The sequence below is a fragment of the Saccopteryx bilineata genome, chromosome 1 (assembly GCF_036850765.1).
Source record: "Saccopteryx bilineata isolate mSacBil1 chromosome 1, mSacBil1_pri_phased_curated, whole genome shotgun sequence".
Classification (NCBI taxonomy): Eukaryota; Metazoa; Chordata; class Mammalia; order Chiroptera; family Emballonuridae; genus Saccopteryx; species Saccopteryx bilineata.
In genome coordinates this window covers 207,117,842-207,145,721 of record NC_089490.1, presented here as the reverse complement: position 1 = coordinate 207,145,721, position 27,880 = coordinate 207,117,842, and the positions used below count along the sequence as shown (strand labels likewise).

At 45.2% G+C, this 27,880-nt stretch overlaps 1 protein-coding gene and 1 pseudogene across 1 annotated transcript; both read right to left on the bottom strand.

Moving 5' to 3' along the window:
• Positions 1–1,664: 1,664 nt before the first annotated feature.
• Positions 1,665–7,616, bottom strand: LOC136319447 (5'-3' DNA helicase ZGRF1-like; annotated as a pseudogene).
• Positions 7,617–9,072: 1,456 nt separating this feature from the next.
• LOC136319446 (5'-3' DNA helicase ZGRF1-like) lies at positions 9,073–27,812 on the bottom strand. The gene is made up of 8 exons (XM_066252705.1): positions 27,692–27,812; positions 23,352–23,442; positions 21,779–21,859; positions 20,179–20,238; positions 18,524–18,709; positions 16,019–18,236; positions 11,998–12,071; positions 9,073–9,168 (listed from the first exon to the last, which is right to left on the bottom strand). Exons 2-8 carry the CDS (start codon positions 23,370–23,372, stop codon positions 9,073–9,075), a joined length of 2,736 nt encoding a protein of 911 aa, XP_066108802.1. The 5' UTR covers positions 23,373–23,442; positions 27,692–27,812.
• Positions 27,813–27,880: the final 68 nt, after the last annotated feature.

The following is a 27,880-nucleotide window of genomic DNA, read 5'->3' as shown; positions in this document are numbered from 1 at the left end:
ATAAAAATAAAACTGGAATAGCCCTGGCCAGTTGGCTCAGTGGTAGAACGTTGGCCCAGCATGTGGATGTCCTGGGTTTGTTCTTAGGGCACACAGGAGAAGTGCTCATCTGCTTCTCCACCCCTCCTCCTCTCACTCTGCTCTCTCTCTCCTCCTCCACTCCAGCAGCCTTGGCTCAATTGGAGTGAGCTGGCCCCGGGTGCTGAGGACGGCTCCATGGCCTCTGCCTCAGGCACTAAAAAATGGGTCCAGTTGCTGAGCCACACCCTAGATGGATAGAGCATCACCAGTGGGCATGCTGGGTAGATCCCAGTCGGGCGCATGCAGGAGTCTGTCTCTCTGCCTCCTCTCTTCTCACTGAACCAAACCCCCCCCCCAAAAAAAAAACAAAAACTGGAATAAACATACAATGACAAATCTCAAGTAGAAAACTTAATATGAAAGTTTACAATATATGAGGCTCCACTCTCTCACAGCTGCAGTACTTACAGTAAATGACAATATCAATCATAAGGGAGTAAAGCTTTGTACCTATAAGACAGGACGTAAAGACCTGCTTGTAATGGGCGGGAGACTGGAAGACAGCTGGCACGTGAGTCTGCCTCTGGGGAAGACAGGCAGACCTCACCCTCTGCCCACTTGGGAAGCACAGCTCAGAGACAATTATCTCCTGAAACAGAGCAATTCAGGTTAGTACAACAATTGCAAAGAATGCTATGTACTAACCATAAATTATGTTCTATAGATAAGTGTAAGAAAATAATTTTCGGCCCTGGTTGGTTGGCTCAGTGGTAGAGCATCGGCCCAGGTTGTGGATGCCTTGGGATCGATTCCTGGTCAGGGCACACAGGAGAGGTGACCATCTGCTTCTCCACCCTTCTCCCTTCTCTCTCTCTTCTTCTCCCGCAGCCATAGCTCGAAGGTTCAAGCAAGTTGGCCCTGGTTGCTGAGGATGGCTCCATAACCTCTGCCTCAGGTGCTAAGATAGCTTGGTTGCTGCAATTGAGCAGCAGCCCTGGGCAGAGCATTGCCCAGTATGGGACTTGCTGGGTGGATCCCAGTTGGGTGCATGCATGAGCCTGTCTGCCTCCCTGCCTCTCACTTAAAAAAAAGAAATAAAAAGTAGAAGAAAATAATTTTCTAAAAATTTCAAAAATCTTTGAAAATAATTTTCTAAGTTTACATGAGAAACCAATAAAGCAAGAATGGCTAGGCATACCACTTTTAATAAATAAGATGGATTTTTCTTGGATGCCTCTTAATAAGTTTTAAGTAGTTTTTGCTAGGAACAGTTAACTGGTGTGAATGGGCCATCGTGAATCTGATTACCACTATGATACAAATTCTCACAATCAGTGCATGACGGACACATCTGGACATCAGGGAGCAAACTGGGCTGACACAAGCCCAGTCCCAGTGACGGCAGCAGGGGGTGGGGTGGGCACAGCCGGGGCTCCGAGGGAGATCCTGCCCAGACACTGCCCATGTGCCACTGCATCCGCGCTCACAAGCAAGAGGCGACAGAAAGCCATCAGCACAAGTGAAATCACCACTCTTTTCAAGAACTGTTGGGAAAAGTGCACCGAGACAGGACCGTCTCCTCACCTGTGAGCCTGTCCCCCAGGGGCTGCCGCACACAAGTCCCGTGGTCTCAGAAGTCAGCTTCAAACCCGAGGGAAGCGCTTTTCTTCCGCAAACACCATCCTGCGCAGTGAGGCCTTGCTGACAAAGCTCAGCCTCCACCACCCCCACGAGCGTGGAATCCAGGGGGTTGCCCCCCACTGTGTTGCTGTGGCCTGGCCCGTCCATACATCCATGCCACTGGGGTTAGCTCTGCCGGCAGCCTTCTGGTCACACTGCAGTGCGCTTTGATATTTCAGCCCCTTGCTTTGAGCAGGCACGCGATGGAGGGGTGAGACACCCCCTGGAGTTACTTCCCTAGAGGCTTGACACAAAGAGGCTTCACCCTGGGCCTCAGGCTCAGAACCAAGAGCCACCAACTCTCCATGCGTGTTGGTGAAACGGAGAAGCAGAAAATGCCGGCCTGTAGCAGGCCATGGGGCGGGACCCAGCGTCCACGCCAGGAGGCCGCGCAGCTGGTGGCACAGTAATGAGAGGCACTTGGGTCCTACTTGGTAAAGGGAACCCTTGCAGGCTCCAACCCTCCCGGGAACGGGGTTTTTCCATCACTGGGAAAAGAAAAAGTGCCAATTAAATAAAAATGTATTTAGGTCATCACTCAGGATCTAGAAAACTGTGGGCATCTATACAAAAAAGCAAAAAATACCAACTTGCCCTGAAAAAAAATCACGTTATTTTATTTACTTTTTTTAAAATGGAAAGATTTCAAAGATGAATTAATTGACTGAAACTTTTTTAAGGTTGATGGACTTGGAACTTTTTTCTTATCTCCCTTAATGAAGGATTCCCCCCAATTTCTACACCTTATTTACATGGCATGGAAGTTTTTAAAAACCTTTCAGGCAAGAAGGGACTCCTCACCCATTTCACAGATGACACAACCAAGGCCTAGAGGTAACACCAACCAATCAGCAGTCAGGATGAGAACCTAGAACTAGGCTGTTCTCAACATTACGTTCCTTCCGAGACTAAACTCCGTGGTTTGTTTATCTGTCACTGTAACTTCCTGTACACGCTTCTTACACTCCAAGTCAACACCACTCATGATTGACCTTCAGGGTAAAGATCTTTAGCCTTATTCTGATCAATTAGTATGTGATGAGTTCATGTTTTGTAAACTCATATTTCGGCATATTTTGGCTGAGTATTAGCAGTAGATACGTTCCTGAAGATGCAACAAGCAATAAAATATATGTTTGTTGAATGAATAACACTGCATGGGAACTCTACTAGCTTAAAGTTTTATCTGCATGGGAACTCTACTAGCTTAAAGTTTTATCAGACAGCGCTGTTTCCTATTTCATAATAATGTGCCTTCTTGATAGTTTCTCTTTTCTTGGAGATAAACTGGAGATCACCTGAGAAGCTGACAGAGCCAAAGGTGAGCCAACGATGCTCTTATAACAAGTCGTGTAGCGACACCAAGAGAAGTGACCACCTCAGCGAACAGCACCTGTGAAGCACCTGTCACTGCATCGTCCCCTCTGTCTCAGACTGCCCATCACCTGCCCTGCACCTGCCCTGCGCCTGCCAGCCACACCCACTGACCTGCTCCAGCCCAAACACCCACACACAGTGCCGAGCTCTTTCTCACAGTCTCCACCACAAGTCATTGCCTACAACCCAGACCTCTCCCGGCACAACTTCGGAACCAGACAGACACACTGACGAGCTCACAGGGAGAGAGGAGGGTTAGTGGGAGAGACCTACAGAAAGCAGATTTGTCGAGAAGCAGGAAGTCAGTCGTGGGGGATCAGTGCCAGAGCTAGAGCCGGAGCCAGAGCCAGAGCCCGAGCCGGAGCCCACAGCCGGGAAGCAGCAGGTGAGGGGCTCGCTGACGCTGTCAGAACCCAGAGCAGAAAGAGAGAGCGGGGTGTGCTGGGTCAACCAATGGCATGAACCAGACAGGCCCCCAGGAGGCAGTGGCCACAGCAGGCCTAGCTCTGGGTTCCCACTGTGACCTCCTGGGTGACGTGGAGCTGGAGGAAGCTGAGCCGGAGAGAAGGGAGGGGCAGCTGCCACAGGAAGAGTCCAAAGGGAGGATGGAGGGTAAGGAGGGCCTCAGGGAGGGCGACATGGGCCTGGTGCCAATGTGCTTCTCGTCATAACAGGTTCTCAGGTCCAAATTCTCGTACATGGACAGACAGGTTAGAGCACTACGGAACACCTCTCCAAGTTGAGAGAGTGAAGACCACCTGGTTCAGCGTTCGCTCGCAGGGGCTCCTCAGAGAACTCTGCCACAAAGTCTTCATCTCGCGAGTCCAGAGAAAACGCAGACATAGGACTGACTGCTGAGACCGTCTGCTCTGGTGAAGTCACCTATCCAGAGGGGAGAAATGAGTTACAGACCAAAACCTCCTCCCTGCACCTGCTCCAGTCTGAACGAATTCTAGTAATCACACTGAGAAACGACGCCTTCCATCACACTATGTGGAGCTACAGTGGCAGAGACTCTCCCAAAGGGGACAGGACAGAATAAATTCACCAAAAGGAACAACGCAGAGCAGGGACTTCCACAGGGCCCAGGTGAGGAAGGCCCGAGTCCTGGCAACCCTGAGACCACAGGTTGTCTGGTCCCGCTCTCAGGCCTGCTCGACATGTTTTCTCTGGAGGATCTGCACCTGCCCTGCAAACGGGTGGCAATGAGCAGAGCAGAGCCAAGGCCAGCGGCAAGGACACAGAGCACGCCGCACGGTGCTCCAGGACAGCCTACCGCCTTGCTGACTGCACTGTCCCTATAGCTGTGTCGCTCACACTTTTGGACACATAGGTGTGTCGGCAAGTGTTCTGACCACCAAAGCCACCTACGATCCAAAACTCTGATACTGTCTTTGCAGAAATCTTAGTCGGCACTTTTATGGTATCCAAACAGGTGACATGATGATTGCAAAAAGCCCAAGTGATCCAAAATTAAGTGTTTGTAAAACAGTCTTTGGTCTGGGAGGAGTCGAAATCCTCACCAGATTTCTTTAAAAGCTATCGTTACATGCCAAAGGTCATGTTCGCTTAGAAGGGCATAATCTGCATCAGTCTACAGATTCTGGGGACAATGGCCTTATTCCACATGGACTCATACGAGGGCCTTATCTCCTTTAAGATTTGGCCTCTGAGTTATTTGCGTTTCTACATGATGGCCCAAATGGCCAGTTACTGATGTTTAGCAAGCTTTTATCCTTTTCATTTCTTACTGTTTCCTGTTCAAGTGAATTCATCCAGGCTACTGAAGCTATGTACTTAGTTAGTACTTACTAATAAACTAGTTGCTGTTAAAAAGCTAAATACAGAACATAAAACCTGTTGGATTTATTTGAAACGTGTGAAATTCTGACTTGAATTGATCTCCGTCAAGGGAAATTGGTTCTGAAGATGGATTTCCAGCCTGTGGAGCTCAGGCTGGGACTTCATGTTTAGAGCAGGGAGACCCAAAGTCTCCTATTGTGTCCTGTCCAGAGTTAGTCTAGACTTGACCTAAACTTCAAAATACTGCTCCCAAATGAGTGACCCTTTTTGATATGTTCCAGACCTCAATAGCCATATTATTCTGTTATTCTCTTTAGATGTCTTTAATTTTGTTGCTGCTTCCAGAAACAAATTGCCTTAAAAATCTAATATGACTGAAAGGTCCTCCCCAAAATTCATGTTGAAGCCCTTATCTCCAATGTGACTCTTTGGAAATAGGAGGACCTTTAAGCGGTAACACAGGCTGATGAAGTCATAGGCTAAGTGAGGGCCCTGATCTGAGAGACCACACATGAGGAAAGACCGCATGAGGACAGAGAGAAGGCAGCCACCTGCGAGGCGGGAACAGTCCTCATGGGAAAACCCAATCAGCCAGAACCTGGATCGTGAACTTCCAGCCTCCAGAACTGAGAATAAACTCGTGTAAGCCACTCACAAGTTAACCACCCTGATGAAGATTGCATACCCAATGATCTCAAATTCACTCACGCACAGGGCGATTTCTGCCTTCGTGGTCCCCCAAATAATTCTATTTTCACTAGTCTCTGAGTGTCTGAAATTTGAAAACCCCTGTTCTACGGCTCCCTGCCACAGCCCCCCTTCAAGTCTTCTCTTCACTAGCTTCCCGGCTTCCACTGCTCACCCACCTCACCCTCTGGACCCCTCCGCCACCCACAGCACAGCTTTTAGAAGTGTGATGGTCACGTGACCTTCTGTGTCACCCCCTTCCGTGACATCAGAGCTGTGCTCTCATACCTGGTGCTGCTCCCCTTCCCTCCCTCCTCAATGACCCCGGTCCCCTTTGCTCTTGCAGACTAGCTGGTGGGGCGGCTCCCTTCTCCCACCCTCCAGCTCTGCAGTCTCGGGCATGTTCTCCCCACAGCTGGAGACCCCTCCTCATCACTATGAGGGGGTCCCCTGCACCCCCTGCGGCTGCAGAGCCTTCACAGCTTCTCCACGCAGCCTCGCCTCAGTGCGTCTGTCTGTCTGCTCTCCTGACTCACATCTCCCCCGCTGGCCTTTGGAGACAGACGTCACATTCGTTTTGTCCATCACTCTCTACCCGAGGTCACGGGCTCCTGACCTACAGAAGGTATCCAGGAAACACAGATGAGATCCACCTTATTCACGAGTCTCGTATTTCAGTTACATCTCAGTCTGGCCCACACATTGCCCACATTCTGGTTAAGATATTGCCCATGAACTGTATATCACTTGCTGCTGTTGTTGGGAACCTTTCTGTATTACATTTCCTAACTGGTTTAGGAAAGCTACTAATTTTCTTCAACTACTTTCTAATCGTATATGCCTCTCATGTCAAATCATACTGCAAAAGTCAAAACATCTTCAAATAACAAAAGAGAGAGCACTTGTGAGTGTTCTGCTAGTTATTCCACAGAAACTACTCTGCAGATTTGTCACTAAAATAATGTTGGTTGGTTGTCGGTAAACAATCTAGATCACGTTAAAAAAAAATCATCCAGTCTTAAGATTTTCACACTTTTAGTTTTTAATAGATTCGTATTTTCTAAGACTACCAAGTTTCTACTCCCAAATGTTAAAACATGTTTACATTATACCTTATGTGCTTCCCATTAAGTCCTCCTGCTGACTTAAAATGATAATCCAAATAATGATAGGAATGTTCTGAATCTTTATGAGGAAAATCTAAAATTGCTGTGGGGAAAAAAAGGATAGACCTTTCCATACAGTATGTTCAGCATCATGTAACTTGTTGTATTTTCCTTATAATTTACTTACAGTCCCTTTCAATTGAGTCTTTATGACACTAAGCCATCACTTGAAAATTGTCAATATCAAAGCCATCGCCTGCTTTTGGAAAGTGCTCTTCCCCTGAGGACTAGAACACAGACAGCCAGTTACCAGTTTATTTAGAAAGAAGAAAAAGTGTGGTGTAGTCTATCTGTACCTTCCTGCCTTTACAACAGTTTGTGGTTATAACTAGACCTTTTAACAGGTGCTGTTTCAAGTACGTGCATGTCACTCTCTCTGCCTGAGGTCCGGCTGGTAGCAATGAGAGGTACTTGGTGTCATTGTAGGGGGAAATAATAGGTGGAAAAAAAATATACTAGCCGTTAAACAAATTTTCTATATTTCATCTGCCTGTAAGCTCTTGTCATAAATTCCTAGTCTTATCTGAAGTAAAAAGTCTTCCTTTAAATTCCTGATCCTAAAAAAAGCAGTACATTTTTCAAATAAAATAGTTTTGCCATAGTTTGATTTCAGATGCTATACTTTTTTGTTAGTGTACTGAACTCATTTTTAATTTTCAACTGGACAGAGAATTAAATATGCTCCCTTTACAAACTTAGCACTGATGTGAGCAGACAATTGGCCAGCTGTCACAACAACATCTGTACCTGGAAGAAGCCGGCCTGCAGCCCAGCGTGGGGCAGTTCTGCAGTCCAGGAGCGAGAGTCTGCAGTGGGGCTGCCACACATGAGGTGACCCGAGCACTGGCCGCCATCCAGCTGCGAGCTGCGCCATCTGACCATCACAGCACTAGTTGCAGACCCTTGCACTTGGTGCCCCTGGAACTCAACAGGCTGCAGGTAAGTTATTAAACGTGAGTACTGCATAAATATGTATCGACATATACACTCACAATGTACTTATACATGGAAAATAACACACAATTCAGCTTTCTACTCACTAGTACTTAATGTGGATTATTATGAGGGGACCAGCACTGGAACCAGGAACCACTGTTATCCTGAAACGTGCTAAGGTAATTAAAGTGCACTGACTTAACCTGTTACCACGGGGACGTGCGACCAGATCATGAGCACAAGGACGGCAGTAACAATGAGCTAACGAAGCCTCAGCATAGGGCTGGCCTTTCCTCACGCTCCATTGTATATATAGGACGCTACAGTGCAGACTGGCCAGTTGCTAGAGCGATGTTCTCTCTGGACACTAAGTCTACTGTAAGCACCTTGAGCAGACCTTCTGCTACATCAGGGTACCAATACATTCATTTCACACCGTGCTTGGCACAGGACACCCTCAACAAAGTGACAGGCAGGGCGGGAAGGAACACAGGATCCTTTTCCTTTAAGAGCTTTGTATATATCAGGCTTCCCTCTGAGGGAGGGTGGGCTCCCTGCCTCCCAGATGTGATCCCACTGCCCTGAGAGCAAAGGCTTGAGTGTGACCAGCACAGAAGCAGCTCAGAGGGAAGACCATTCCCAGGTGAGGTCTGCTTTCAGCCTCCAACCTTTTTCTCTGCTGCCCCCGTGAGGGTGCTGGGATTTTTACACCACACAGGGTGACCAGCCTACCCAGAATGTAGGAAAACAGGGGTGCTAATAGAGCCAAAGGAATGTGCCTAGAAGATGAATTCACTGAGAAATGAACAAAATGACAATGCATAATCTGAATATTCTCTTAATTAAAGTGAATAGTCTATATCACATATTTGAAATGAAAATCAAATCCAAAATTCAAACTAATGATGAAAACGTTATTCTGAATTTGGAACAGCCTAGATGGGAAGACACTTCTCCACAAGCAAACAGATGCCTGTTTTCTAAGGAGCCTTGTGTTCCTCCGGCATTCTGCTGGGCTTAGAAACAGATTCCCTGCCGCCCAGCCCAGGTGTTGGGGTGCTGCTGTCCACCAGTTTTCCGTGTGGAGCAGGTGCACGTAGGGCCTGGGCCACGGACACAGGTACGCCCAGTCAGACAGCCCTGGTGGGCAGCTACCGCGGTCAACGCTGTGAAGACCCTTCATGAACCGCAGGCCCCCCCCCACATGGCCGGCCCTCCGGCTTCCCGAGCACCTGCGCCCGTTAGGTCACAGGTAAGAGAGAGGGCTTGAGGCCAAAGATGGTGTTTGAGTCTCTCATTTCTCTTGTTCTTAAAACTGGCGAACTCACTGCACTTGCTGATGCTCTGCCTGTGACGAGTCTGACGGCCATGCAGACACACTGGGTTAGAGAATCAACGCCCTTCACAACTGTACCTGAAAGCCCCAAGGTCCCCGCTCTGTCTGCACAGAAGCAGCACCCACAAAGGTGGTGTCTTCTTCCCTTCCCAAGGGAAAGAGCTAGAAAACAACATAAGTCAGGATGTTCATGAGTTTGATGAGGAAATATCCAAAACTGAAAGCTAGGTTTGCTCTTTGAAAACCCACCTTCTCCACCTGCTTCTCTCTCTGGACATGTATTGAGCTACAAGCTGCCCCTGGCAAAGGATGCTCTGTTAGAGCAGGCACCATGCTGGTTAACCTTAAAACTCATTAGAAAATTGTAATTCTAAAACTTTAACTCTTTTAACACCAGAACAAAATTACTGACACATTATAAATCCATCAGACCTAATGTTGATGTTAATGAGGATTATTTAATTCAAAAACTGGTATGAAATTAAAGAAGGAAAAATTAAACAATATAACAATTTATTTAAAGGATGAATCATCTAGCAACCAAAAAATACAATATATTGGCAACAGCAAGAAGTTATTTTTAAGTTATGACAGTTGCAGTAAGAAAGTCGTTACAAAGATACAAAGGTGCTGCTATATTAAGAAGATGAAACATTTTTTTGAAAATCTGTAAGACCTTTTTCATAGCTATGAGGTTACAATAGATTTTTTTTTAATTAAGTGGTATTTATTTTAAATGGCAATTCATTCTGGAGGAAAATACAATGATGGTGTTTATTTGCAGTTTATACTTGGTGATAAATGTAATTAAAATGTTTAAAACCTATTTTTTTCCAGTGGAAGAAAACCAGCAAGAATGTGATCATTTGTAAGCTAAGTGCTGCCATTGCTATTTCTGATTTTATCACACAAGGTGACAGACAACCAAGTCACCACAACGTGGGGCCGCTGTCCTGTCCTGCTGTGGGCAGCAAAGCTGTGAGCGCATCAGTGACCATCCACCATGATTCGTGGATCAGGTGATGCCTGCGAGTTTGCAAAATTAGCTGTATAAAAAAAAGACTGGCTGTTTACCAAAACTTACAGACCATGCCGACACGTACAGAGGATGGCAGGTTTGGCAAAGTGAGTAGGACTAAGCAGAAGTGAGTGTGGAAGTGAGGAGGCCAAGTGCAAACTACGCTCACGTGCCGCCCACACGGACAAGACAGCTCCGGCCACGCCACCTGTTGCAGGTGAACTTGCCGTAGAGGTTCGCTCGGTTCAACCTCATTTTCCCCGTCCACGTCCACCACCAGAGTAGAGCACTGACATGGGAGAAACCACAGGCAACAATAAGTTACAAAATAACATACAAACTTCTACAGACAGAAATGTAAGCACAGCATAATCATCAAAGAAATAAAAATGAAAGGTTGATTAGACGCTCCTTTCATATTGCAAGAATTTTAAAAGACTGTAATAGGACTGGTAAATATGAAGTGAAGTAAATGTATTGCAAATAGTAAGGTTTTTAGATTTGACCGTGTATATCAAGAACCTAAGAGAGTTTTTCTCAGCCTTTCAGGTTAGTTCCATCTCTGGAAATCCAACCTAAGAAAATAACTTCAGTGTAAACAATGACTTATGTACAAAATCATTTACTAAAGTTTTATTTGCTTAGTAAAATGCTGAAAATAATCAAAATGCTGAAAAATAGTGATATGTTTGTCTGAAGCGTAGGGTGTCCAGGATGAAATGGTAAATGACCTTTGAAAGATATCTATGGAGTTTTTAATAATGTCAGAAAATACATATGACATTAAGGGGAAAGGGCATAAATCTGTATACATCAATCAAACCTTATTTTTAAAAACAGGCCAGAGCCTGATCTGTGGTGGTGCAGTGGATAAAGCGTCGACCTGGAAATGCTGAGGTCGCCGGTTCAAAACCCTGGGCTTGCCTGATCAAGGCACATATGGGAGTTGATGCTTCCAGCTCCTCTCTTCTCTCTCTCTCTCTCTCCTTTCTCTCCCTCTCTCTCTCATCTCTAAAAATGAATAAATAAATTTAAAAAATTAAAATACTTAAAAAAAGAATAAAAAAAAAAAACAGGCCAGAAACAGCTGGCAATGTTAGTAACGGTCTCTGAGTGGTTAGGAGAGGTTCTGTAGTTAGAGAAGGGGATTCAAGATGAAAAGCAAAAGAAGTAGCAGCATGAAAACCCGAGTACGACAAAGTGAGGCAAAGGGAACACTCGCCATTCCTTCCCCACACGTGTGCCGGAAAGAGCAGGGCGTGTGCGGGCTCTGTGCTTCCAGCAACGCGGTGTCCTCACAAGACACGCTGACCTAGGTGGCTGACTCTGGAAGTCCAATGCCTCCTCTTAGTGCTGCAATGGTCTGTGTGACTGCCACACCCCCGAACCCCACAGTGAGTGCTGGGGGGGGGATGTGCCACGTCATAGACACGTCAGACACTGAATAGAATACAGCTCATGGCAGCTCAGAGCTGGGTGCCTCTCCACGGCCTCTCGTCCCTGGGAAGCTGAGTTTTCGAAAACCGCTGTGATAAAAATCAGCTTACATGCGAAGAACAGTGTGGAGCAACACATCTAATCCACCCCCAGGTCCAAGAAGCTGCGCTGTGCCTGTGCACATGCCGTTAACAACTGTGACTATTTAAAAATAAAAAACTTACAGGAATCACTGCAGAATGTGTATGTGTATCACATACTGTATTCCTTAAACTGGTACCATGGTACATATCAATTATACCTCAAGAAAAGTCGGAAAAATAAAAATAAAAGTCCCTACTGAGTTACTAGGACATAGCACTGTGCTGGTCTGCACCTCGAGCTACTCAAGGTGGAACTGCTAGGTATCTCTCTAGGCCAAAGGGTGGAGACGTTACTGAGACACAAGTGAGGTCGCGAGCTGCGATAGCTTGGGATTCTCTGTAGTGTTAAACCTCCCTGTGAATGACAGCACAGTGGTCGAGGAAGTCACGTACCTGCTGAGAATCCTGGTTCAGACGGGGAGACTTGGGACCAACTTGTGGAACAACTGTGACCAATGGCTTCCCGGCTGGAATGGACAAAACCCAGTGATTTTATTCTGTGCACAAAGAGTGCTATGAAATTTTTTAAAACTTCCGCCTAACTCTAAACTGAACGAAACAAGCACTATAACAAATTTTAAGATGTGGCAGTCTTGATGATTGTTGTAAAAACACTTCCATTATTTTCTACACGCAGCTTGCAGGCAGTAAAAACAAGTGAGGGACACTCAAGGTCCCTCACAATGGGAGAGACGCAGACCATAGACAAGCCAGGTAAGCTCAGACGGGGACCCGAGGGCCTCCCATCAATGAGACACGAGAGTCGTTTCAGACAGGATGACAGCGAGGGCTGTCACGGGAAATCACGCTGCAGCCGAACCCGAAGACAAGGGACCCCCAGCTGTGTGGGTCAGCATCCAGGGGCAGGAGGAGGACAGACTCAGAGGCAGCAGAGGGGAAGCTGGCCGGGTGGCTTGGCCAGACCACCTCATGGGCATCAGTTTAGGAACAGAATCTTTTCCCTAAAAGTGCATATTCAAACATCTCCATTCCTTCTAAAGACACAAAGAAGACTATCATTTTAAAGTGATCATTCCTGTGAAAAAAAGAAAAGTCATAGCTATACCTGGTATAAACTTAATGTTTTGCCAATTTATTTCAGACTTCGTTATTTTCCTGTTAAGATCTCAAAATACACTAAGTGAAATAAAAACAAGTAATTTGGGCACTTGATGTTATTGATTTAAAGAGCTTTAGAAAGGCAGTGGGTGGGCCCTGGCCGGTTGGCTGGCTCAGTGGATAGCAAGTTGGCCCAGCGTGCAGATATCCTGGGTTTGACTTCCAGTCAGAGCACACATGAGAAGCGCCCATCTGGTTCTCTCCCTCCCTCTCCCCCTTCTCTCTTCTTCCCTTTCACAGCCAGTGGCTCCATTGGTTTGGGCATTGCCCCGGGTCTCAGGCACTGAGGATAGCTTGGTTGATTTGAGCATCGGCCTCAGATGGGGGTTGCCAGGTAGATCCTAGTCAGGACACACAGAGGAGTCTATTTCCTCTCCTTTCACCTTTCACTTAAAAAAAAAAAAAAAAGCAGTGGATGAAAATTGATGTTTTTTCCTTTACTGCCTTCACCCAGGAAAGAAATCCAAAATAAACATTTCTAACTTGTTGTCTCAGCTCCTACTGTTAACAGTGCCCTTCTCCCAGTTTACTTAGTGCACGTTTTCCACACTGTTGTCAGAGGGGTTGGCCACGACTTCAGTGTTAATGAGTCAACAATGAAGGGTAAGGTGTCTTCAAATGACAACTCACATAATAAGGCTTTGTACGGATGAGCTCATGAAGATGTTCTGACCAGAGGTTTGAAGGAACCTAACCCTGCAGTTCCTCTAACAGCCAGTATCTGTGACGACATTATGTGACATAATTACTGCAAGTAAAGAGAGGCCATGCTGACCTGGGGTGGCGCAGTGAACCTGGAACGCTGAGGTCGCAGGTTTGCAACCCCGGGCTTGCCCGGTCAAGGCATATATAGGAGTTGATGCTTCTTGCTCCTCCCCCTTCTCTCTCTAAAAAAAATGAATAAAATTTTTTAAAATAAAGAGGGGGGGGGGCAATGTAACCAACCCTTTTTTCCAAAATGACGAGGAAAGATTTCCCAAAACTAAATTCTGTAATTCTTATATCTTCATAGTAGTAATTTATATCCTTATGACATTATGTAACTGTATCTACACAAATTTATTTTTCAAGATTTTTCCTTATTTTTAATTTTTTAGAAAACTGTAACGATCATCGTCACACTTAACTGCATTTTAAAGAAAAATTTTAGCAGGTACAAGAATTGATCCCTCTTTTTCTCAGGAATCCCTTGAGATGCTCAAATAAGAGCTGTGTTAACTTTCCCTTGCGTACCACAGAGCAGACTGCTCACACACATCACGTGTCTACAATACTCACTGCCTTTCCTAACATGTTCTCAATTATTTCTTTTTAAAAATGCTGTTGACAATGTACCACATGCAAAGTTTGAAGACCACTGACAGACGGAAAGGTAAAGAGCACACATGTAACAGACAGAGAGCTGAAACAAATCAGCCAGAGTAACAGCCATTAAAACATGGGGATGACGTAGGGCAGTACAGGGAGAACTGTACACAAATGCTAACACATACGAAAAGCAGCTCAGTGTCCCTTGTACTAAGAGAAACACGACTTCACTGAAGAGGTTCTTCTAACACCATTCCCTCACACCGTTTCTATCCTGGCTCTTTCCTCTCTTGGAACTTGTGGTCAGGGGACTCTGGTACTTGTTTTGATTCTCTTGTGTGCTGTAAGCACTGGGGAAAACACTTCATTTCACCCCGTTTTGCCTCCTGTGTTTATATTTTTTTAACTTTAAAAAAAACTTATTTATTAAATTTAGCAAAAAAGGAAGGGAGAGAGAGACAGGAACATCAATTTGCCCCTGTATGTGCCCTGGCCAGGGATTGAACCAGCAACCCCTGTGCTTCGGAATGATGCTCTAACCAACTGAGCTTTTCAGCCATGGCCTGTATTTATTTTTAATATTTTCTTGTAAATATTTTGTAACATTGTAGTGAAATGGATCACAACGTCATTTCCTAATATACAGCTCTCAGATGCATGGGAAAAGTATAATTCTTTAACCAAAATTACTTTTCACTGATGTAAAAAGAGAAATACAAATTAAATATGCACCGAAATGCCCCTTCTCGTCTGCTAGGCGGGCGAGGCTGAGGAGACAGGCTTCCCACCCACGGCTGGTGTCGTTCCTACGGAGGCAGTTCTGAGGTGGCTGAGACACTTTCACCCGGCAAACCTATGCTTGGTATTTGCATACCTGCAAAAATCTTCAGAAAACCCATTTATTTATATAGACATGCGAGGCTACCTATTGTCACATTACGTGTAATAGCAAACAGTGGAGACCAGCTGTGTATACAGCGGCCCATCCACTCAGGAGTGTCACAGAGCTGTGCCCGGGAAGGGGCAGGCCCAATGAGTAGGCGCTGCAGGAGGCACTGCAGGAGGCACTGCAGTGGGAAGTAAGCGCTAACGAACACATGAGCACGGAGTCTCCGGCAGAATGAGGGAAACAGGATCCACATGGAGCTGATTATCTTTGTGGCAGAGGTTACTTAGACTCTAAGTGTTAGAGCAGGCAGGCAGGAACAGGGTGAAATGCATAAGGAAGGAGGCTAAGTATACACCTTCATATGGCTTTGACTTTTAATCAGGTCAATATTTTACATAGTTAGAAATATATAGAAATAAGTCAACATGGATGGCCAAAAAAGCCCTCCTAGTGAATGTAAACAATGAACTCAACTATATTTGTATCGGATAACAATCATACGGAAGAGAAAAAGTAACCCAAGTAACATCTGAACGTAACACTCAACTCTATATTCAGCAGGACAGTCTAAAAACAAAAAAACACTGCAAAGGTCTTGCGGAGTGTGCAGGTTGTGCTTTCTGCCGGCAGTGATATTGCAGCGCCCTGGACACCCTGATGTACACTGTCGAGCTGCAGAGTGCACAGACTGGCCTGGCCAGGAGCCTGGGCCCCTTCTCACTGTGGGAATGGGGTGCAAGAAGGAGAAGAACTCTGTGGTGTAGAAGTGGAATTAGAGATCTTCACTCTGAACTCAAGATTTTTTTCTGAACACAGCTCCTAGCACGTGTCCAACATGCATGAGAGAACACACATATGTTTACTTACATGACCTGCAGAGAGCACAGGACCTCTGGATGGGACCATTTTGAGGAGTGGGCAGAGGAATGTGGAATGAGGGAGACTGACTTCTCACTGTCACTCTCTAATAGAACTGATTTTACCAAGCACGCATATTACCTATTTAAACACCACGCAAGGCTCTAACGCAGCCTCCAGAGAAAGTACCTTCCCGTGCTCTCAGCTCTAAAGAAAACCCAGAGCAGAGGCCATGCTAACCTTCAGGGCTGCTCTCTGGCTCACGCATTGGCAGCGTTCCTTGTTGCGTACCGGTCCTATTTTTCTTTTTCAGTATTTCCAAGCCTTTGAAAGCCGTACTATATTCAGACAACGACTTTAAAAGAGAAATGCTATTTAAGAATCCCAAGGGCTCTGAAGAACTCCTAGGACTATTCCAGGTTTGTCCGCCTTCCCCAGCAGTAGCTACTTCAATCTGGTCGTGGGGTAAACTCGGAATCCCTCCCAAATCTTCAGATCCGGGAACATGTGCTTCTGTGTCTTTGAAAATAGGATGCTTCCTTCCCAGAGGGTAAAACAAAGAACTGGCAACTTGGGGGCTTGATTTATCGAGGGCAATACATTCCTCATGGTGACTCGGACTGGCATTTAATAGTTGGATACTGTTGTCACTGCCAGAGGTTAACCGTAAAACCTGTCCATCATTTCCTTCTAAGTCACTTTCCCTAATAAAAGGCTGATGTTGAGTCTGTTTCGAAAACAGGTTGCTTTCAGGAGTCTGATTAGTGTCTACGTTTAAGCAATGAGAAATATGTAAATTTGAGTTTGTACCTTTAGGTTTATTTAGGACTGAAGCAAAATCGTAGTTACTTCTGACTTTTTGGATAGGTGTAGTAACATCTTCATCGCCTACGTACACATCATCGGTCCACTCTAAAGCGGAGTCACCACACATGGGTCCAGCTTTCCAAGGTCCTGTGTCAAAACCTACACACCTTTTACCACAAAGCTGTGATGGCAGAGCCTCGTCGGTAGGAAATGTCTCTACAGGTTTAGCTCCAACAGGCGGTAAGGGAGGTAAAGGTGTGCTGTCGCCTCCTTCACAGTGTACACTCTCATACCTGTTCTCCGCACCCGAACAGCAGTCATCAGCCAAGGTTTCCTTCTCCCAACCCTCGCGATCCTGGGACATTCTGTCGCCTTCCTGAGATTCCTCCTCGGTGTCACTGGTTTCAAAATTGTTCAGGTTAAAATTTACCTCCAAAACTGGCTGCATTACATTCCTCATAGGTTCAAGAAAACTAAGACTTCCCTTGTCAGCATCACTCCTAGAAAACATGTTGGTAATGACATCAGAGACCTCAGAATTGTTACTTAGGGAAGAGTCAATTTGTGGACATTCAGATTCCTGCAGATTAGACACTGTTTGTTCTGGTGTTCCACATGAATTTATCTCCTGAGCATTTTCTCTAGTAAGAATTGACCTGTTCATGCACATCTGATCATAGTGATTAACAGCTATTTTAGTATTTTCCGGAATGTCGAGTTCTGATCCTCGGCCATCATTTCCCACACCACAGGTAATGGGCAAGCGCTGGCTTTCACAGAACGAAGGAATCGCTAGTTTTACATCCTGATCCCAGTATGGAGTGGTATCATCTACTGGCCTGTCTTCGTTATACTTTTTCCCATTTTCAGCACCTGTTTCAAAGAACTGGATCCTTTTTTGTACCAAAAGGTCTCTCAAGTTTAAATTGACGTCCTCTCCCTGGCCCTTGGGTGTCCTTTCTTGGTCATTTCCATCTACAGGAGAGTGAACAGGTGAGCTCTGCGAGGACAGATACATGGTCCACCGCCTTCCACGTCTCACGGTATTTTCTGCCGGTTGCTGGCACCGTACGCCTTCTGCTGTCCCCAATATGCATTCTTTCTGTTCAGTCAAGCACTCGGGTTCAGTGGGGCTGTTTACACTTCCTCGTGGTTGCACCTGCGGGCAATGTCCCGCCATCTCAGCGTTCCCATCCCGGAACACACTGGCTGGTTTGGACTTGAGTAGAGCGAGGATCTGCGCCTTGCTCCTCACGGTCTCTGTGACTCGAAAGCAGGGAGAGGCCGCACGCTCTCTCTGCATGGGCTCCCTGGTCAGGAAGGAAGGGGCAAGCCTGTCTGCGGGACTGACGAGTGAGCAGAGAAGATGCTCCTCCCACAGCCCATCCGGGCGGCTCCTGGAGGACAGGGCAGGGCCGCCTGCAGAAAGAGGCCAGTCCTGTCCCCCTCTGTCCTTGCAGACGACAGTGTTCTCAGGGTCCGTGGACACCCCATTCGCTTCTCTCCCGCCCGCAGCAGGAAACAAAAGAGGGGTACTCAAGAACGTAGACAGGAAGCTGGGGCCAGGGTACACAGCTTCTCGTGACGCCGTGGATCCACCACCTTCCATAACAGCTCTTCTCTTTGGCACTTGACGTGGTCCTTGAAAACCCTAAAAATAGTAAGACAATGATTAGCTATTCTACTGCTTATAAAGAAAATGTGAAATGAACTGGCTTAAAAAAAAGAAAAGAAGTAGAAAGGACTGTGTATGTTTTGTAAGGTAAAGTAATAATTAAGACATAGTTTGTTTTTATTAAGATCTATCCTAAGTGGGGTTTACTTTCTACCTAAGCATATCCTGGGTGCAAGACTAACCAGACTCCAACAACTAAAAATTCACCACCTCCTGAAATGCCTTTACAGGGACACCGACACTGTCTTTCCAGAGAAACTTACAGCAAACCTCCTCTTCAGACCAGCAGGCTGGCATCCTAGGGGCTGGCCAGAGGACACAAGCTGCCTGGGCCTGAACTCTGCGCCTTCTCTTCCGACGTCCTGGTTCACAGCGGTGCCTCTAGCGGCTCTAACCTCCTCCACTGTGATTAAGAATCGATCACTTTCTAAATCATCTCCAGGCTTCACCTAGATGTTAAAGAGAATTACTGGATGACCTCTGCATTCCTGTGAGCTTACTGGCACTAGTAAGACACAATGGATATTCAGTGAAGTTACTGAGTGAATGAATCAATAACTAAATTCTTTTTTAAATTATTATACAGTAGTTAAGCACCAGCATGCAGAAAAAAGAATAATACAATAAACATGTCACTAATTTGTGTGTTCGACATGTCCTCATATTGGGGACCTGTATGAGACCCCTTGTTATGTGCTGGCAATACGGAACAAATAAGAAACAAAATATGCCTCCTTTCAAGGAGGTCACTTAGAATCCACACAACTACATGTAATTTTTAAAAGTTAAAGCAATCAGGTCCTGGCCAGGTGGCTCAGTGACCCAGCACACTAGAGGTTGCGTGTTCGACCCCCAGTCAGGGCACATTGGAGGAGCAATCAAGTACACAACTAAATGGAACAACTAAGTAAAACAAGTTGATGCTTCTCTCCATCTCTTGATAAAAACAAGACTACTACAAGCATAACTAGTATCATATAAAACTTAAAAGTAGATTAAAACCATGGCCCAAATCAGCACCATACCAAGGAGATGCGTCTCAACACCGTCAGAGTGACTGCACTAAACTGCTGGGCGCACTACTTGAGCTCCTCCCAGTGTGCAGCCCAACCCAGCAGTGTCCGCTGACTGTCAGAGCACAGAAGCCAGACACACAGCTGCACTGCAGGAGTATGTGCAGTGGCAACCACCCTGGGATGCACAACCCACTAACCTTAGTCTTTACACCAAACATGCCTTCAGTTCCCCTCCCTTCCTCCTCCAACAGGAGACAATGGATGAGACAAGACTGTACATAGTTTTTTTTTTTTAAGCTTAGTTTTTTTTTTTTTATTCGTTTTAGAGAGGAGAGGAGAGGGAGGGAGGGAGGGAGGGAGGAAGGGAGGGAGGGAGGGAGAGAGAGAGAGAGAGAGAGAGAGAGAGAAGGGGGGGAGGAGCTGGAAGCGTCAACTCCCATATGTGCCTTGACCAGGCAAGCCCAGGGTTTCGAACCGGTGACCTCAGCATTTCCAGGTCAACGCTTTATCCACTGCGCCACCACAGGTCGAGACAAGACTGTAAATAGGAATAATTTCACAAAATAATTCCCACTGTTCTCTATCTATCAAAACCATGTAAGCGATTCAGACTCGAGTCATTGCCTGGTCCACACTCCAGCCCCACCACTGCAACACTGATGTGGGGGGCTACTTAGCTTCCTGGACTGCACTCCTAATCTGAAAGTCACAGGGTTATGTACACGTTAAACCAATGTCTGAAAGCTTCTAACATGGAGTATGGCTAGTCATAACTGCTCAAGAAACACTAGTAATAATTATAAATGAGTACCTTGACTATACTATTTAACACCGTTCATAAAAGAAACATTTAAAGGGATTTTTAAACGATACTTAAAAATAAGGTAGATACATTCAAATACCTCAGGGTGCTTCAGAAACAAACTGTCCAAACATTCTCCTTTGTCATCATATAAAACTGCCTGTATTAAAACAAAATAAATCTGAAAACAGTACACAACAAAGTTCTGCATTTTGTAAATAACTTCAACAGCAAATCTAAAATTAAAATTGTTCTACAAGTGAATCATGTAAGGCAAGGATCATCCACTTTGTTTACTTGGATTAGAAAGTGCTTCTGTCTTAAATGTCATTCTGTGAAGAGAGTGAAGGCACACACAGAAAGTCAAAAAATTAATCCGTACCAGGAGCATCTTGGGGTGGAACGGGGAAGCAAACAGAACAGAATATGCAGAGAGGCAAGAGGAGACAGTCGTGGAGACTGCTGCAGGGGTGTGGGCAGTTGGGGCGAGGACAAGGGTGACGAGGACATGGGTGACGGACGTCGCTGCTCATGAGGTGTGAGGAACAGAATGTGTGCATGGGAGGCACAGGAGATGGGGGAGCCAAGAAGGTGTCTCCTGAGTCTCTGTTGGCATTCACAGCACTTCTCCACTAGCCCTTTAAATATTGTTGTTTCCATCACTCTGCAAGTTAGGCAGTTCCTTAAACGATTAAACACAGAGTGGCCACAGGATCTAGCAATTCCACTCCTAGGTAGATCAATGAAAACACGTTTTCACAAAAAACTGGCACACAAATGTTCACATTAGCATTATTCATAATAGCCAAAATAGTGAATGAATGAATGAATTAGTGTAAGTGGAACTCACATGTATATCAGCTGATGAATGGATGTGTAAAATGCAACAAACCCATGCAACAGAGTACTCTTCAGCAATGAGAAGGAATAAAGTACTGATAACTGGTTTAGCATGCATGGACACTGAAAACAAACAAATCACAGTTCACAAAGGTCCAGTACTGTCTGCCTGCATTCATGTGAAAGGCCCAGAACAGGCAAGTATCCAGAGGCAAGAAGTAGATTAGCGGTGACTTAGAGCTTGGGCTGCATACTGAGTAGTAACTACCAATGGGCATGGGATTTCTCTTGGGGCTGACAAAAATGTCCTAATATTAGACTGTAATGGTTGCAAAATTCTGTGAATACACTAACACCCACTGAACTGTATACTCTAAATGGGTGCATGATGGATACAATAAATACATGGGATAGTTGAAAATGAAGTTGGATGCCACTAGCTGGACCTTACTACTGTGACTCTATATCACAAGAAGAAAGGAAGGATATTCAGTTCCAATCAGATGTCCTTTTAATCTAAGACAAAATCAATAAGACTTTGAAGACTTGGCCCTCACCAGATAAGACTATAAAAGAAAAAATTACACAGAATCAAATCAAACTGTGAATGAATGAATGAATTAGTGTAAGACAAGTGATTAAAAAAAAATACAGATGGGGACAGGCTAAACATTCATCTGTTCAAATCAGAAGAATTAACCAATGTCACCCCATTAAAGTCCATTAAAAAAAATAAAACAAAAGATAATGACGTGACTCAAACACAGACATACGGAGACTGCACACAAAGCTCTAGGACTCTGTCATCCACTGCTTTGCACACAAAGCTCTAGGACTGTCATCCACTGCTTGGCACTTACTTTGTTTCCCAAGTGAGAGAGCTTCAGAATTCCATCTTGCCACACTTTTGATTTCTTCATCTTCTGATGAGTATACAACACCTGGTTTCCAAAAGTACAAAGTGAGGAACTGGTTGACTTGCCTTTTGGGCCAGCATAGTGAAGTCATGTATGGGTTGTTTAGGTGCAACACTGTAAGATTCAATTTCAGATTGAATAAAAAAGCAGATCTGAGAATTAAGTCAAATGTTAAAGGGATATGTAGAAAACTTATGGCAATGCTACTCTTCCCAATGTTTCTTTGTTATTGTTTTGGAAAACATAGGTATTTTCCTTAAAAATGTAATGTATATGAAATATAACAGTTTTATTATTTTTAATAAATATCTTTTTTTTTTTCTTTTCATTTTTCTGAAGCTGGAAACAGGGAGAGACAGTCAGACAGACTCCCGCATGCGCCCGACCGGGATCCACCCGGCACGCCCACCAGGGGCGACGCTCTGCCCACCAGGGGGCGATGCTCTGCCCATCCTGGGCGTCGCCATGTTGTGACCAGAGCCACTCTAGCGCCTGGGGCAGAAGCCAAGGAGCCATCACCAGCGCCCGGGCCATCCTTGCTCCAATGGAGCCTTGGCTGCGGGAGGGGAAGAGAGAGACAGAGAGGAAAGCGCGGCGGAGGGGTGGAGAAGCAAATAGGCGCTTCTCCTGTGTGCCCTGGCCAGGAATCGAACCCGAGTCCTCCGCACGCTAGGCCGACGCTCTACCGCTGAGCCAACCGGCCAGGGCTTATTTTTAATAAATATCTTTAAAATATCTGTTATAACTTCTAATATCAAACAGACCAAACAGATAAAAAATGATTTGGAGTCCTCAATAATTTTCAAAAGTAAAAAGGGTCCTTAGACCTAATGGTTTAAGACCATTGATCTACAAAGAAGAGGTATGCTAGTTCTACAAGAGAAAGTCATTATATCCTGGTCCCAAGCTTTTGAGATTTGGTCCAAAAGACTTTGTGTAACAAGTGTAAATAGTAGACAATAGGGTTGCCAGTTAAAATACTGGACAATATTTGGGACATAGACACTTATACTAAAAACTCTTCACTGTTTATCTAAAATTCAAATTTAACTGAGTGTCTTGCATTCAGGTTTCAGGTTTTTTGGTTATTTTTTTAAGAGAGAGAGAAGGACAGGAAGAGAGAAAGATGAGAAGCGTCAACTCATCATTATATCACTTTGGTTGTACATTGCTTTTTCATATGTGCCTTGACCGAGGGGTTTCCAGCCAAGCTAGTGACCCCTTGCTCAAGCCAGCAACCTTGGGCTCAAGCCAGCAACCATGGGGTCTTATTTATAATCCCATGCTCAAGCTGGTGAGCCTGCACTCAAGCTGGATAAGCCCACGCTTAAGCTGGTGACCTCGGGGTTTCAAACTTGGGACCTCAATGTCCCAGGTCGATGCTCTATTCACTGTGCCACCACCGGTCAGGTTTGGGTTTTTGGGGGTTTTTTTTGTTGTTGTTGTTGTTTTGCTATATATGGCAACTCCAATAACATTTTTAAAATGCGGAAGAAAAAATAGTGGGAAGACTTACAGTAAATTCTTGGCTTTCCATTGTTTCTTCTTAAGTTATTAACCAGTCAGTTTCAGAAAATAACTAGTGATTTTTCAACTATTTATAACACCTGAAATAAAAAATGACAAAGAATATTCAACCCCGATGAGAGGCATAGTATCATATACAACTTTCCCACAAACGGTTGACCTGAGAAAGAATCAGAGTTCCCAGACTATGCAACTACTGAGGGAAACAGATGAGTGATTATCTGCCACTAAGAACACAGCGAGTGACAACACACTGTGGAAAAGGAATTTGTCAAGTAAGAGAATGCAAAATAAAACATGTAAGTGATTAGTCTGCAAAACTTCTTCCAGTGCCATAACATGTATCAGAAATATGATTCCCGCCTGACCTGTGGTGGCGCAGTGGATAAAGTGTCGACCTTGAATGCTGAGGTCCTCGGTTCAAAACCCCAGGCTTGCCTGGTCAAGGCACATATGGGAGTTGATGCTTCCTGCTCCTTCCCCCTTCTCTCTCTCCTCTCTCTCTAAAAATGAATAAATAAATTAATTTAAAAAAATTTTTAAAAAAGAAATGATTCCCCTTCCCCAGGTTGGGTTTCTTTTCTTTTTTCTTTTTCTTTTTTTTTCTGTATTTTTCTGAAGCCAGAAACGGGGAGACAGTCAGACAGACTCCCGCATGCACCCCACCGGGATCCACCTGGCACACCCACCAGGGGGCGACGCTCTGCCCACTGGGGGCGTCGCTCTGTTGCTACCAGAGCCACTCTAGCGCCTGGGGCAGAGGCCAAGGAGCCATCCCCAGCGCCCAGGCCATCTCTGCTCCAGTGGAGCCTCAGCTGCGGGAGGGGAAGAGAGAGACAGAGAGGAAGGAGAGGGGGAGGGGTGGAGAAGCAGATGGGCGCTTCTCCTATGTGCCCTGGCCGGAAATCAAACCCGGGACTTCTGCACGCCAGGCCGACGCTCTACCACTGAGCCAACCAGCCAGGGCCCAGGTTGGGTTTCTTATAGATCAGTGGCAGTCAACCTGGTCCCTACCACCCCCTAGTGGGCATTCCAGCTTTCATGGTGGGTGGTAGCAGAACAACCAAAGTATAAATAAAAAGATAGATTTAACTATAGTAAGTTGTTTTATAAAGATTCATTCTGCCAAACTTAGCGAAAATCCAACATAAAGTACTTGGTAAGCAATTATTATTACATACTTTAACTTGCTGTCACTCTGCTTTATAAATTTTATAAAGTAAAGTTACTTCTCTACTTTATAAATCACCATTACTGTGGAACCGGTGGGTGGTTAGAAAATTTTACTACTAACAGATACAAAAGTGGGCGGTAGATATAAAAAGGTTGACTACCCCTGTTATAGAGCTTGGATTTTTAGTTTTAATTGCTATGGTCACCACAAGAGGGCCCCCTTGTATTTTACTTTCCTTTTTACATCTTTTTTTTTTTTTTTTTTTTTTTTTTCCTTTTTACATCTTAAAGTCAACATACTACAGGATCTAGTACCGAATATACATAAGTCCTCTGCAAAGGAAAAATTACTTTCAATATCAATGCAACAAGTTCTATTGTTAGTCTATGCCACTGAATAAAATTGTTATTGTGGGCAAATTTGGAAATCTAAAATCCCTCCTGGTGAATAAATAAATACATGTGCCAAAGAAAATTATCTTTTTCCCTTAAAGTCTTGGTTCCAGTTATGAGCCCTGGACCATCAGCATCAGCTGGAAACTAGTTAGAAATTCAGATTCTTGGGTTCTTCCCCTGACCCATAATCAGAAGTCCAGGGTCAGGATCCAGCAGTATTTTTAATATGCCCTGCAGGTGACTGTCATGTGTGCTTGAATTTGAGCACCCACCCAGCCCTAAAAGACCTGGGGGTGGGGTGGAGGAAGTGTTCAATAAAGTTATAATTTGTAATTCTGGATTCCATTTCTCATTTTCACATATAAAATAGGACACCTGCCTATTACTTATGAATCACACACATTTATTTAATACTTACCACGTGCCAGACTAAAATGAACACTATTCATAACCTCAAGAAATTTTCAGAATCAGTGTTGAACGGTAATTACAATAGAATGTGACAAGAGAAAGCATGGAGGGGAGGGGCACCCCGCCCAGCCCAGGGCACCTAACAAGCTTCCGGAAGGTTGCAATGTCAAGCCATGGGCTGAAATAACCATTAACCAGGGCAGATGCTGGGGAAGGTATTTCCAAATGGGAATCAGTATGTACAAAGGCCTGTGGAAGTCAAGCACAATCAAGGGACTCTAAGCAGCACAATTAAAGAGTCAAATGTAAGAGTGAGTAGTGAGGGAAGAGACAGAAAAAGTGAGAAATAGGATTCAGAGCCCTTCTGTTATGCTGATTGGTTTGGACTTCCTCTAAAGACAGTAGCGGCCACAGCAGAATTTTTGGAAGATGAGAGTCTGACTTGGGTTTTGCAGATTGCCTGGGGTGGGCAAATGAGACATGAATACTCCGTGGTATAGTTCACAGAACAGGATGCAGACCCACAGAGGCATTATACTGCCTTCCAGAAATGTAACTCCCATTATTCTATACGTGTGGTTTTCAGTCTTTTGATGCTTGGGGACTGGTGAAAATAGGAGAATTATTTCAGGGACCACTAAGGCAGAAATCACCCTGAGCATAAGCAAATTTGACTAAGATCATTGGGTCTTTAATCTTCAGATCAGGGTAGTTAACCTTTTCACAGTTGGCACGAAATTTCTACTGGAATGGTCCACGGACCTGTGGTTGAAAAACACTGCCCTACATCTCTCCAGCCCACCAGGATTCCTAATGCTGAATAAATGCCAAGAGGACAAGAGGAAGGTCCAGAGAAACACACAGCATTCACTGCTGCTTCTAGGACAACTGGATACCAGCTACTGAGCAGGCTACACATTCTGTAGAGGTTGATGAGACCACTCAGTGCAGATAGTGCCTGGCATGTGGCAGGTCCTCACTTTAGCTCTCTTCAGCAACAGCTTGCATTTATTCAGTGAGATCATATGCTAGACGCTGTTACGATGCTTTAAATGTTCACATTATCGTGTAGATCTTATTTTTAGAGACATTTTACAAAAAAGGAAACTAGTGTACAAGTACATTAACAGGTGAACAATTTTCCCAAAATCATAATGTAAATAAATGGCAGATTCAGAATTCAAACTATGTAGTCAAATCTCTGGTGCTCATGTGACTATTACTGAGTACTACCTACCAAGTAAGGCTGGAATTGGACCACTTTACATACAAACAATATTGGTCAGTCTCATAATCCTGAAGAGCAGATACTTTCAACACAATTTACAGATTAGGAACACAGTATTTACTAATTCAGGATTACTTACAGGCTATCCAGGAATTGTAAGATACATTGCACTTTTTTTTTTTAATTGGAGAGATTACTTATGGGATTTGTAAACTAGAAGAAATTAAAAGGATCCAAACTGGCCTCACCTGTGGTGGCGCAGTGGATAAAGCGTTGACCTGGAATGGCGTTGACCTGGAATGCTAAAATCGCCGCTTCGAAACCCTGGGCTTGCCTGGTCAAGGCACATATGGGAGTTGATGATTCCAGCTCCACCCCCCTTCTCTCTCTCTCTGTCTCTCCTCTCTCTCTCTCTCTGTCTCTCCCTCTCCTCTCTAAAATGAATAAATAAAAAAATAAAATAAAAGGGTCCAAACTCTCATAAGTGGCAAATTAGATAACAAGGATTAAACTGCAAAAAAGGTTTGATTGGACTTTAAATTATTTAGTAGAACCCTAGTTTCTACGTTCAAAGGAGAATCAACACCCCTTTCTTACCATTTGACAAGGGGGTTAAAGGTTTTAGCCCAAAGCATCATATACTATTTAAGTGGGGCGCCAGGACAGACGTTCTCCCCAGTCTCATCTATCCGTATCTGTCAAATGACTGCAGGGTTGACCCACCGCTAATAGTTTAAAGTGCAAGTAAGTCTCCCAAGGGGTCAGGGGACCCCGATGCTCCAGGGCCATCACAGAAGCGCAGAGCTACCCGCAAACCCACACGACCGTGCTGTTCACACCTCCGTGCAAGATTCGCGCTTTGGGGCCACCCGGGCCCCGGTTCTGGTCTGCCTTCCGAGTCCCTAAATGGCTCGCAGACTTCATTTTAAAAGTGTGGAACCACGAATCCAACATCCTATGACAGACACCACCCATCAAATAGCGAGAAGCCCCCTTTCACGGGCCGAGACCCCGAGCGACGGTAAGGACGCGACCCTCCCGGGCTGAGAGGGGACACGCCTCCCGCCTTCACGTCGCAGGGGCTGCAGGCCCGGGACCGCCGGCCTGCCTGGCATCCTCACCGTCCGCTCGGGGAGTCGACTCGTTCCTCCCTGCCCCTAAATCAGCAACGCTGCTTCGGCTCGGACGCCCTCAGCCGCAGAAAATCGGGACCCACTCCCGTCTCTTCCCATCCATCACGACCGATTCTCCCGCCAAAGACCGACAGGTCACTACCAGGGACGCCAATCAAACTCCTCATTGGCCGCCCG